Source organism: Ovis canadensis, chromosome 10 (genome assembly GCF_042477335.2).
Source record: "Ovis canadensis isolate MfBH-ARS-UI-01 breed Bighorn chromosome 10, ARS-UI_OviCan_v2, whole genome shotgun sequence".
In the NCBI taxonomy this organism is placed as follows: domain Eukaryota; kingdom Metazoa; phylum Chordata; class Mammalia; order Artiodactyla; family Bovidae; genus Ovis; species Ovis canadensis.
In genome coordinates, this window is record NC_091254.1 from 64,903,530 (window position 1) to 64,917,210 (window position 13,681).

At 41.2% G+C, this 13,681-nt stretch overlaps 1 protein-coding gene across 12 annotated transcripts in view; it reads right to left on the minus strand.

Moving 5' to 3' along the window:
• Nucleotides 1-687: 687 nt before the first annotated feature.
• TBC1D4 (TBC1 domain family member 4) overlaps nucleotides 688-13,681 on the minus strand; it is a 221,185-nt gene continuing 208,191 nt past the window's right edge. For all 12 annotated transcript variants that reach the window (XM_069601757.1, XM_069601756.1, XM_069601760.1 and 9 more), the window contains 2 exons: nucleotides 8,824-9,000; nucleotides 688-3,164 (listed from right to left, as the gene is read on the minus strand). In XM_069601757.1, the coding sequence (XP_069457858.1) occupies nucleotides 2,931-3,164; nucleotides 8,824-9,000 (411 nt within the window). In that variant the 3' untranslated portion in view covers nucleotides 688-2,930. The remainder of the gene's footprint in view (nucleotides 3,165-8,823; nucleotides 9,001-13,681) is intronic.

The following is a 13,681-nucleotide window of genomic DNA, read 5'->3' on the forward strand; positions in this document are numbered from 1 at the left end:
TCAGCAAAAGTTTCCATTGGGAAAGCAGCTGAAAATTAGTAACGGACGATGTACTTTCATTGTAGCCATGAAATTAAAAGATGCTTGCTCCTTGGAAGAAAAGCTATAACCAACCTAGACAGCATATTAAAACGCAGAGACATTACCAACAAAGGTCTGTCTAGTCAAAGCTATGGTTTTTCCAGTAGTCATGTATGGATGTGAGAGTTGGACTATAAAGAAAGATGAGCACCAAAGAATTGATGCTTTTGAACTGTGGTGTTGGAGAAGACGCTGAAACTCCAATACTTTGGCCACCTGATTCGAAGAACTGACTCACTGGAAAAGACCCTGATGCTGAGAAAGATTGAAGGCAGGAGGAGAAGGGGATGACAGAGGATGAGATGGCTGGATGGCATCACCTACTCGATGGACATGAGTTTGAGTAAACTTCGAGAGTTGGTGATGGACAGGGAGGCCTGGTGTGCTGCAGTCCATGGGGTCCCAAAGAGTCAGGCACAACTGAGTGACTGAACTGAACTGAACTGAATGTACTTTCATAAATGTTTCTAACAATTATCTTTGTTGTCTCTGATTCAAAGAATTATCAGTGAACAAATTTTAAGTAGCAACAATCCAACCCATGCAGATTTTGTAAAGGACTCTAACCAAGGTCTTCTCTCTTATTACAAAGGTAAAACCAATAAGTCAAGGAAACAGGCAGCAATGTATTTATTGGAAATGAACTAGACATTACATTAGCCAAATGAAGATGTAACAATGCATGAAGCATAATTGGTGCAACATTTAAAAGATCACAAAGTAAAAAGAAAATTCATTTTCAAAAGAAATATTGCATCCAAGGCAAGCCCTGAACACCATAATACAACTGATAACATTGACTGTGAAGATCCAGAATAAAATTTAAACCAAACAACTGAAAGAAAAAGTTTCTTTTCCCAACTTGAAGGTTCCCTGGCTACCACCTGTGTATCATACACACCAGGTAATTTTCATCACCAGACAGTAACCAATGATATTTATCATATTCCTCATAAGAAAATACCTCTCCTACAAATAGAGAAATCTGAGGGAAATCCAAGCAACAAAACAGTTGGTGGCCCCAACTGATTAGGTCAGCATTTTCTAGAATCTAGAAATTACATTAACTTTACTAGTAAGACTTCATTTTCTTCTGAGAAACTGCCTGGATGAGAGGGCGTGCTGATTGTAACATTACATTTACTACACTACACTACATTCCACTGAGTAGCTGGTCGGTTGTGGGGTGAGAGAGGATGTTCAGATCCTTATCCATTCATCAAACGTTTCTGAAACTTTTAGAGCTTTACTTTTCTACTCTGTAATACATTGTAGCTTGTATATAACAAACTCCCTTTGAAGAAAATTATCCCAGATAATCCATCACTGATAATACAAGTACTGCAAAAAGCAGTGATGAAAAATATTGTTTGGAAAGGCAAAATTGCTGCATCCACTTTCCGAGGCACTGTCATAGAATCATCTCTGAAATGGAGAAATTCCATGTGTAAGTTAAAAATCCCTTTCCTTCCATTCACCCAGCATGCATGAATGTCTTCTTATAATCTCTCTGTAGACTGAGAAAGTCAGGAGTCCAAATGCAGAACTGTAGGTTTTAGAAAGGCTTTCTCCTTCCCTTCCCATGGATTTCAAGTTTGTTTTAAACACTCCACAGTTCTCATAAACGCTCATGTGGAAGGGGAGGATGATTACAACCTTATCAGACCTGTCAATTGACAAAAAAAAAAGTATCTCAACACAGTATCTCATCTTTAGAAAACCAATCATAATTGCATTTCCTTACCCTCCATTTAAGGTAGAGAGAACTAAGACAAGAGTTCCCACATTTTAGTGGGAAATGGCAAATCCTTGTCACTAACTATGGCACCAAGTAGTTCATTCAGGACAAATTTCAATAAAAAGGTAGAAAGTTAATCTTGACAATTTACGTATGCTCAGTCGCTCAGCCATGTCCGACTCTTTGTGACCCCATGGACTGTAGTCGGCCAGGCTCCTCAGGCCATGAGATTTTCCAGGCAAGAATACTGGAGTGGGTTGCCATTTCCTACTCCAGGGCTAGACACTTTAGGTCCTAAATTAATTTTTAAGGACTGACATGTTTAGTTTAACAAAACGCTGGTCTAATTTACTAGAAAATTAGTAATGTTCTCTTTCACCTTGAGCTGGATGGGCAGACTCAGCCACTGTCTTGTTTCCTCCTTACATACAACTAAAGTAATGCCTGACCAGACTCAAAATGCATGTAGATGCGACATGCTCATTGGCACAAAGCAGGCAGCAGGGGAAGGCCCCTACTTTCCTGAAAAACTCAGAGGAGATTTACTGGCAATCAGTCATTTTCCTCATATATATATAATGTCAGTAAATTTTAAGACAGATGCACATAAAGTTACACAAATGTTTCCACCTCTCCACCACTGCGTGAAACATGCCATTCTTTGGAGAAAAAAATACATTCATTTTTTTCAAGTATATTTCAATATACAAAGATGGTCTAGCTTTGTTTCACTACAAAGACAAACAGATGTCACATGTGTCCAAGGGGAACTTCATTCTAACTTCCCTTTGTTGTGGATTTCATGAAGTTTTGATTTCTTTTTTAAAAAAATTGCTGTAAATATGCATCTACTTTTATCTGAAAGCATGAACTCTTCAAGTCCATTTTATATATATGTACATAGTCAACAAGGACAGCAAAAAACAGTCTATATATGTACAATGGTTTAGAACTGGCATGCTCTGAGGACAGCAAGGGCCACTGGCTCTGACGGGCTCACAGCTGATTCAGTGATTGTCAGCTCTGGTGGCCAGCGCTGGGCCAGCAGCATGCAGACTCCTCCAGACTGTAGCATCCTTGAATGGTCATGTCCTGCTGAGGTGGCAAGTCTTCATGGCTTGTTTCCTGTCTTGGCTTTGTTGTTAGGGTTGCAGTTTAAGTCTCTCAGCAGTGGTTCGCAGTTGGCTAGAATATCTGCAGGCAGCAGCTTCCAGATCTGCTCCACTGCCTTCTGATAAGCCATCTTCTCCTGTTCCAGAGTCCGGATCAAAGACTTCATTTTGGTCTCTCTGGTTAAAAGATTTTCCAGGTTGGACTCCAAGGTCTGAATTTTAGCATGAGCTATCTGTTTGGGGCCAAAACAGAAACACAAAATCCGCCAAATCAAAAATCTGAAGGTTTTGGTTCATTATCACAGCAGCAGTCAGAACTTATATATATTAGTTAATCATATCATATTACTTAGTACATCTTAGTATAGGAAGCAAATACTCTGAAACCATCCATGACATGGCGATTTTTTATGGTTCTCAAAAATATAACTAGAGTTCTAACAAAATATACCTCATTTCACTGAATACACCAAAAATGCAATATTAAATCATCATCCCTCAGGAGTGAGGGCACTCACTCCACACACAGGTCTTCTGCTCGAGTGACTGGGATCTGACAGGGAAAAACAGGAGATTCCTGACACTGCCCTAAGGTGTTAAAAGAGGGTATTTTGCCCTCTGAGTGGAAATACAGGGTTTGCTCAACACATACGTGGGATCTTATCAGTTTTTACAGGTGTTGGATGTGCCCACATAACTTGGGGACCAGAGGGGATGACAACATTGAACTGCGAATGAAAAAATTTGTAACCATTAATAAAAACCATAATAACATAAAGTAGGTGCAAACCCACTTTCCCTAAATAAAGAAATGTTCAAATAATCATCACTGAAACATCCTAGTAATAAAGGACAATAGCCTGTTTATTTTTCTTTCTGAAAATAGACACTGTTGTTTCTTTTTAAAAAAATTTTTATTGGAGTATAGTTGCTTTACAAGGTTATGTTAGTTTCTGCTGTAAAGTGAATCAGTTATACATATACATAAATCCCCTCTGTTTTTGGATTTCCTTCCCATTTAGGTCACCACAGAGCACTGAGTAGGGTTCCCTGTGCTATACAGTAGGTTCTCAGTAGTTATCTATTTTGTACACAGTACCCATAGTGTATACATGTCAATCCCAATCTCCCAGTTCATCCCCCTCCCCCTCCTCCACCTTGGTATCCATCGCGAGAACGCGCACACACGCACACACACACACACACACACACACAAAATCTACAAACAATAAATGCCGGAGGGCTTCCCTGGCAGCTAAGCTGGTAAAGAATCCGCCTGCAATGCAGGAGACTCCGGTTCAATTCCTGGGTCTGGAAGATCCCCTGGAGAAGGGACAGGCTACCCACTGTGGTATTCTTGCCTAGAGAATTCCATGGACAGAGGAGCTACAGTCCATGGGGTCACAGAGTCAGACACAACTGAGCAACTTTCACTTTCATATAATTAACACCTCAAACAAAGATATAATTTGGTAAATAAATGCTAGAGAAGATATGGAGAAAATGGAACCCTCCCACACTGTTGGTGGGAATGTAAATTGGTACAGGCACTATGGAAAACAGTATACAGGTTCCTTAAAACACTGAAAAATAGAGCCTCCATATGATCCATCAATCCGACTCCTGGGCATATATCCAGTGAAAACCATAATTCAAAAAGATACATACAACCCAATGTTCATTGCACACTATTCACAATAGCCAGAACATGGAAGCAACCTAGATGTTCATCAGCAGAGGAAAGGATAAAGAAGATGTGGCACCTATACACAATGCCACAAAAAGGAACGAAATAGTACCATTTGCAGAGATGTGGATGGATCTCGAGACAGTCATACAGAGTGAAGTCAGTTTGAAAGAGCACAAACAAGTATCACATAATATTGCTTATATGTGGAATGTAGAAAAACGGTATGGATGAATTTATTTACAAATCTTGTTTAAAAAATGATCTTTAGCAATGCACTAATACAACATTGTTGGCATTGTTTTGAATAGAAAAAGACATAAAATGTTCTATGGGCCAGAGCTAATATAGATGAAATGAAGGAGGCCAGTGTTTCTTCTTGGGGAGCAGTTACTCTAGGAACCCCTCATTTCTAAACTATTACTCTCCTAGCTATCCTTCAGAGGAGTTACCACACATCAAAACAGGGTTTTAGTGTTCCCTACTTTGGAGAAATGCAGTGTTGACAAAGTGACAGGTAAGCAGAAACCAAGGAGCCATTGGGTACTTAAGCTGTAACTCAGAATCCCTCTCCCCACACTCCCTACCCTCTACCTCTTGGCTCCCTGGAAGCTTTACTTTCTCACCTCCCACTCCTCTGATCACATGGAAACCCCACTCCTTGAGGCTTGGATACTTCATATAGGTTACAGCATACTTCATATAGGTTACAGATGTGCAATATTGCTGCTACTGCTGCTGCTAAGTTGCTTCAGTCATGTCCGACTCTGTGCGACCCCATAGACGGCAGCCCACCAGGCTCCCTCATCCCTGGGATTCTCCAGGCAAGAATACTGGAATGGGTTGCCATTTCCTTCTCCAAAGCATGAAAGTGAAAAGTCAAAGTGAAGTCGCTCAGTCGTGTCCGACTCTTAGTGACCCCATGGACTACAGCCTACCAGGCTTCTCCATCCATGGGATTTTTCAGGCAAGAGTACTGGAGTGGGGTGCCATTGTCTTCTCCACCCTTACCTGCAAATGTCATCATTTTCACCACCTGGAGAGGCCCCATATAGGTTACAGATGTGCAATATTACTTTACACTAAATCACTTATCACATTTGTAAGAGTGCACTGATAAATAAATACATAGTTTATATTCTAAAGAGATCTTGAAGAGAAAATTAGAGATACCAAGGGAACATTTCATGCAAAGATGGGCTCAATAAAGGACAGAAATGCTATGGACCTAATAGAAGCAGAAGATATTAAGAAGAGATGGCAAGAATACACAGAAGAACTGTACAAAAAAGATCTTCTTGACACAGATAATCACGATGGTGTGATCGCTCATCTAGAGCCAGACATCCTGGAATGTGAAGTCAAGTGGGCCTTAGAAAGCATCACTACTAACAAAGCTAGTGGAGGTGATGGAATTCCAGTTGAACTATTTCAAATCCTGAAAGATGATGCTGTGAAAGTGCTGCACTCAATATGCCAACAAATTTGGAAAACTCAGCAGTGGCCACAAGACTGGAAAAGGTCAGTTTTCATTCTAGTCCCAAAGAAAGGCAATGTCAAAGAATGCTCAAACTACCGCACAATTGCACTCATCTCACAAGCTAGTAAAGTAATGCTCAAAATTCTCCAAGTCAGGCTTCAGCAATACGTGAACTGTGAACTTCCTGATTTTCAAGCTGGCTTTCAAAAAGGCAGAGGGAACCAGAGATCAAATTGCCAGCATCCGCTGGATCATGGAAAAAGCAAGAGAGTTCCAGAAAAACATCTATTTCTGCTTTATTGACTATGCCAAAGCCTTTGACTGTGTGGATCACAATAAACTGTGGAAAATTCTGAAAGGGATGGGAATACCAGACGACCTGACCTGCCTCTTGAGAAATCTGTATGCAGGTCAGGAAGCAACAGTTAGAACTGGACATGGAACAACAGACTGGTTTCAAATAGGAAAAGGAGTATGTCAAGGCTGTATATTGTCACCCTGCTTATTTAACTTCTATGCAGAGTACATCATGAGAAACGCTGGGCTGGAAGAAGCACAAGCTGGAATCAAGATTGCCGGGAGAAATATCAATAACCTAAGACATGCAGATGACACCACCCTTATGGCAGAAAGTGAAGAGGAACTAAAAAGCCTCTTGATGAAAGTGAAAGAGGAGAGTGAAAAAGTTGGCCTAAAGCTCAACATTCAGAAAACGAAGATTATGGCATCCAGTCCCATCACTTCATGGGAAATAGATGGGGAAACAGTGGAAACAGAGTCAGACTTTATTTTTGGGGGCTCCAAAATCACTGCAGATGGTGACTGCAGCCATGAAATTAAAATATGCTTACTCCTTGGAAGAAAAGTTATGACCAACCTAGATAGCATATTCAAAAGCAGGGACATTACTTTACCAACTAAGGTCCGTCTAGTCAAGGATATGGTTTTTCCTGTGGTCGTGTACGGATGTGAGAGTTGGACTGTGAAGGCGGCTGAGCACCAAAGAATTGATGCGTTTGAACTGTGGTGTTGAAGAAGACTCTTGAGAGTCCCTTGGACTGCAAGGGGATCCAACCAGTTCATTCTGATGGAGATCAACCCTGGGATTTCTTTGGAGGGAATGATGCTAAAGCTGAAACTCCAGTACTTTGGCCACCTCATGTGAAGAGTTGACTCATTGGAAAAGACTCTGATGCTGGGAGGGATTGGGGGCAGGAGGAGAAGGGGACAACAGAGGATGAGATGGCTGGATGGCATCACTGACTTGATGGACGTGAGTCTGAGTGAACTCTGGGAGTTGGTGATGTACCGGGAGGCCTGGCGTGCTGTGATTCATGGGGTCGCAGAGAGTCGAACAGGACTGAGCGACTGAACTGAACTGAACTTATATTTTGAAGTAACTGTGAGAGAGCTCATCCTTAGGCAGGTTGATAAGGAGTCCAGGACCCTTGAGGAAGAAGGGTCCTAGGCCTTAGAGAAGGAGAAAGGGGTCTGAGGCTCTCAAGGAGAAAGGGAGGAACGGAAAGTTTTTTTCTACATTGCTTTGTCTTAGCCAATATAACAATGTATCTTGCTCAGGACATGTTTCTCCTTAACAAGAACCTTCTGACTAATCTTGCTATTTTAAGATGCATATTATGGGAGTGGGTTTGGTAAGACCTTTCTTTCTATTGTTAGCTCCAATCCTGTTATCTTAAAATGTAAATTGTGGGAGTGGATCTGGTAGGAACTTTACAACCTTGAGACATTCTTTCGATTTACTGTAATAACCAATTGAAAAAGTATATAACTCCCTTGCTGAAACTAATAAGGGCGGCATTCTCAGGCCCCCTTCTGATGTCTATGTCAGAAGCTTTCTCTGTCCCTTTTTCACTTTAATAAAACTGGTATACAAAAGCTCCTGAAGGATCAAGCCTGGGCCCTGGCTAAATCTTCTTTGGAGATCAACACATTAAGCTATCAGCTGCAAATTTCTTCATGGCAAGGATTACATGTTACCTGTTTTCATTCAATTTTCTCCTTTCCATTTCTGTGAGTTTTACTCTAGACAGTTCTCATCTTCCCCAATCAGATTTCTACAAATAATTGCTAGCTGGTCTCCCTACCTTCTCTCCCCATTCTAATCTGTCCTCATCAAGGTTTTTCCAGACTGATCTTCCTAAAGTATTGTTCAAAAATTTTGAGAGATTTCTCTCTCAACATGATTAAAGCTGTGTTCTTCTTCTTGACCTTGAAAGTTATTTACAAATCCGCCTCCATCATGTTTACCCCACTTCTCCCCAATGTAAATCTTAAGAGGATTTAAGTTTCCTCTAAGTTCTGCCATATTATCTAGCTTTCAACACTCCCCACTCCTCACTCATTCCTCCCACCAAGCCTCTAGAGTCCAGCTCAAGCCCCAAGACCTCCAGAGCTTTCCCAGTTTCCTCTAGTCAATCCCTCCCAACTTGAACTTAAACCAAACATTCAAAACCCAGTAAGTTTCGAATCAGATTCTGCTCTGAACTGCCATTTAATTATTTTGTGAGAGGAGATTTTCTCTCCCAACTGATACTTAAATCAGCCTGTGCTCTTGTAGCCCCCAGGGCACTTGGACACAATCTGACACACAGGTCAACAGTCAGCAATGGCTCAATCTATACCACAGATCTATCCTTCCTGGGGTGGTTCTATGCAGGAGAGGAGGCACTCAACAGCTTTTATGGTCAAATCGTCATCTCTTTACCTGTAATTTTTCTAGAAGGTCCATGTTTTGTCTTTTCAGTTGGCTGTTGGCCCTCTCCAGCTTCTCCATGGGCTCGCTCTCCTCGCAAGCATAGGAAGATTCTTGAAGTTCATCCTGTAGCACGTGATACTCCACCTCATAGGCATGTAACTGTTTAGAAATATCCATCTCAAAAACCTGCAGTGAAAACAGGGGTCAGTCTGACCTTCAGGATGTACACAAAGATACATCTGTGTATCTAGGGTACTTCATGTAGATTTCCCAATACTTCTTAATGAGGAACAGCATGACATACCAAACAAAGGGAATTGTAACAAGTGTGACTGTCAAATAAGGACAAACAGATGATTTCTATACAATTGAAACATTTTCATGACAAGGCCAAGACACTAGAGAAGTTAAGGTCCAAAGATATTTTGCAACTAAAATATACATAATCTAGGAATGGCCTCCCAAAGTGTTGCCTACCAGATACAAATGAGTAACTGAGTAACCCTTACACAAGAGATAAGGAGATCATCTTTGCTGGTTAATAAGCAAAACTGCATAGGGCAGTTCTATAATAATAAGATCAAAAGCCCTTCTAATTATTTGTCAAGGAGGTAGAAAGGGCTTGGACTAAATATTTTCATCCATTTTCTAATCCATACAAGTCTCTTAGAATTCACTAACATATCCTACCAGAGAGAGAATCTTAAAATTGCACACCATGGGAACTATACATACGTATTCAATCACTCAGTTGTGTTCAACTCTGTGACACCATGGACTGTTCCTCTGTCCATGGGATTTTCCAGGCAACAATACTGGAGTGGGTTGCCATTTCCTTCTCCAGGGGATGTTCACGACGCAGGGATCAAACCCGCATCTCCTGCATTGGCAGGTGCATTCTGTAGCACTGAGCCACTTGGGAATTGGGCACTGTATAGAGCTGTTTAATTGCAGCTGCCTCTGCTCTCCCATATTGTCACCCATTAGGAAGACAGTTTGCTTCAAAGTTAGAGAACAAGTAACTCCTCCTTAGTCTAAACTTGCAAGAGAAAGTGAGCTGCCATTTAAGCATTGGTATCCACACTAACACTGTTGGGAGAGAAGAAACCACAAAAAATCTCACTGACTTACTTGCACTACTACTATTAGAGGTACTCAAATCTTAGAATTGAAATGATATTTCATGACAATATTGTTATTCTTTTTAAATAAGCATCTTTTTTTACCCCTACCCAGTGAGTATGAACACAGTGGACTATACTATACAACCCTTAAAAATGAGAGCATTGAGATATTTATTGGCATGCAAAAATGTCCAATACTCTATAAATATTTTAATAAAAAATCATTACACAACAGCATGTACAGTATAATTAGAGATTGTAAGAGGATGTTTAAGATGTTTTAAATCTCAAGCTATTGAGATTTGTAACTTTACTTTCTTCTTTGTGCTGTTCTGCATTATTTGCATTTTTACAGTAAATAAAACTCATCAAAGTCTCCTTTAATATTAACAGTTCATTTTTGTTCAATTGCTAAGGTGTGTCCTACTCTTTGCAGTATGCTATGTGCCCCTGTCCTTTACTATCTCCCAGATTTTGCTCAGATTCATGTCCATTGAGTTGGTGATGCTATTTAACCATCTCATCCTCTGCTGCCCTTTCTCTTTTGGCCTTCAGTCTTTCCCGGCATCAGGGTCTTTTCCAATGAGTCAGCTCTTCACATCAGCTGGCCAAAGTATTATTCCATAGTTAATCAATTCTACTGGCTAGAAAGTTATCTCTAATATCAAGTCCAAATCTATCAGCCTATAACTTATATCAAATAACCATAGTAATAATCTCCAAAGCTAAGCAATTCCCTCATTAATCTTAGAAAAGAGAGGTGATCTAATTTCAAATCAAACCTCATCTCTCTCTAAAACCACAATCTCTGACTACTTGCCAGCCCCAAAAGATATTTCTGAAGAATTAGGGAATAACTGAATATGTAAATAAAATTTAAATTTTTCTATTTCCAGAGCATCTTAACAAATAAAAAATATTCAAAGGTATTTACAGAATAATCTGATTGTGATTTTAATTCCACCATGTGGTAGAAAGAAAGTTTTACATGTAATAAAATGAGTTCTTGTTATAGACTTGTATAGAATGATACAAAATTCTTCAACTGAGTTGGTTACATTTACCCCTAAAAACAATGTTATTTCCATTCTGTAGAGAAGGAAGCTGAGACTCAAGAGAGGTTGCCCTCACTTGCCCAAAGTCACACAGCTAGTAGACAGCTGAACACCAGCACAAAATCTTGGAGAAGCCGATGGCACCCCACTCCAGTACTCTTGCCTGGAGAATCCCATGGACAGAGGAGGCTGGTGGGCTACAGTCCATGGGGTCACGAAGAGTCGGACATGACTGAGCAACTTCACTATCACTTTTCACTTTCATTCATTGGAGAAGGAAATGGCAACTCACTCCAGTGTTCTTGCCTGGAGAATCCCAGGGATGGAGGAGCCTGGTGGGCTACTGTCTATGGGGTCGCGCAGAGTCGGACACGACTGGAGCGACTTAGCAGCACCCGCAGCAACAGCACAAGATCTCAGACTCCCTTTCTCTTGCTCTAAACTCTGTCTTTTATCTGCTATCCCAAGGGCCTCTTGGAAAGTGGTAAATTTTGTCAGTACTCATAAGGCATGACTGCTTTATTTACAAATCTGGTCTTAAGTATACTCATGCCATCTGAACAACAATATATAACTGCCACTTACCTGGTCCCTATGAAGAATCAGAGACTAGGTATATGATATGCTGATTACCCTCCGTTTGCTTCCATTCTCTGCCCTCATCCATTCTCAGTACCCTAGGAGGCAGACCCCTCTGACCTGCATCCCTCACACTTTCCTTCCTGCTGATTTCTGGTTCAGTTCAGTTGCTCAGTCATATCCAACTCTTTGTGACCCCAGGGACTGCAGCACACCAGGCCTCCCTGTCCATCACCAACTCCCGGAGTGAACTCAAACTCATATCCACTGAGTCGGTGATGCCATCCAACCATCTCATCCTCTGTCATACCCTTCGCCTCCTGCCTTCAATCTTTCTCAGAATCAGGGTCTATCCAGTGAGTCAGTTCTTCGCATCAAGTGGACAAAGTTTTGGAGTTTCAGCTTCAGCATCAGTCCTTCCAATGAATTTTCAGGACTGATTTCCTTTATGATGGACTGGTTGGATCTCCTTGCAGTCCAAGGGACTCTCAAGAGTCTTCTTCAACACCACAGTTCAAAAGCATCAATTCAGTGGCACTCAGTTTTCTTTATAGTCCAACTCTCACACCCATATATGACTACTGGAAAAACCATGGCTTTGACTAGATGGATCTTTGTTGGCAAAGGAATGTCTCTGCTTTTGAATATGCTGTCTAGGTTGGTCATAACTTTTCTTCCAAGGAGCTAACATCTTTTAATTTCATGGCTGCAGTCACCATCTGCAGTGATTTTGGAGCCCCAAAAAATAAAGTCTGACACTGTTTCCACTGTTTCCCCATATATTTGCCATGAAGTGATGGGACCAGATGCCATGATCTTTGTTTTCTGAATTTTGAACTTTAAGCCAACTTTTTCACTCTCTTCTTTCATCATCATCAAGAGGCCCTTTAGTTCCTCTTCACTTTCTGCCATAAGGGTGGTGTCATCTGCATATCTGAGGTTATTGATATTTCTCCTGGCAATCTTGATTCCAGCTTGTGCTTCAACCAGCCCAGCATTTCTCATGACTTCTGGTTGGGTATAGCCAATAGCAAAGGTCATCAGGAGATCAAGAGGGGCAGAAGAAAGAGGTTGGTAACTTCTTCCCTGCTCCTTCCCTGTCTTGCTCACCAAGAGTACAGCAACCTCCAGAGAGCCTGCCTCCAGACTTCTGGCACTCACTGGGCCTGGCAACACTATCATATCCTCCTTCTCCTCATGAAGCACCAGGGATATGAACAGTTCCCTCTGTCACTGGTTCCTAAGTGCCTGGATATCATGTCTTATTCCCGTAACCTTGCCTGCACTCCTGTAAATCAAACCCTCCCTTGAGTTGCTGGAGGTAGAATCTGTTTCCTGCAAGGGACCCTGACTAATAAAGCAAGTCTCATTTAAGCCTCACAAAATCTCTTGGGTCAGAACTGTCCCATTTTGCACGTGAGAACACTAGGGTTCAGAAGGTTAGAGTGCTGTGTACAAGACAGACAACTAATAAAAAATCTGGAAGTTGATGAATCCAAGACTGTCTAATTCCAGTCTTAATTCCTGTCATGTGTACTCCTCATATATTTTAAAACAGAATTGGTGGTTCAGACAGTAAAGAATCCACCTGCCAATGCAGGAGACTCAGGTTTGATCCCTGGGTGGGGAAGATCCCCTGGAGAAGGGAATGGCAACCCACTCCAGTATTCTTACCTGGGAAATCCCACGGATAGAGAAGCCTAGTGGACTGCAGTCCATGGAGTCATAAAGAGTCAGACACAACTAAGTGACTAACACACACAGCAATACTACAAAGCTAAGTGCATCTCAGCTTATTCATTTATTAGTTCTTCCTAACCTGCCTCTTGAGAAACTTATATGCAAGTCAGGAAGCAACAGTTAGAACTGGACATGGAACAAAGGACTGGTTTCAAATAGGAAAAGGAGTATGTCAAGGCTATATATTGTCACCCTGCTTATTTAACTTATATGCAGAGTACATCATGAGAAACACTGGGCTGGATGAAGCACAAGCTGGAATCAAGACTGCCAGGAGAAATATCAATAACCTCAGATATGCAGATGACACCACCGCTATGGCAGAAAGTGAAGAGGAACTAAAAAGCCTCTTGATGAAAGTAAAAGTGG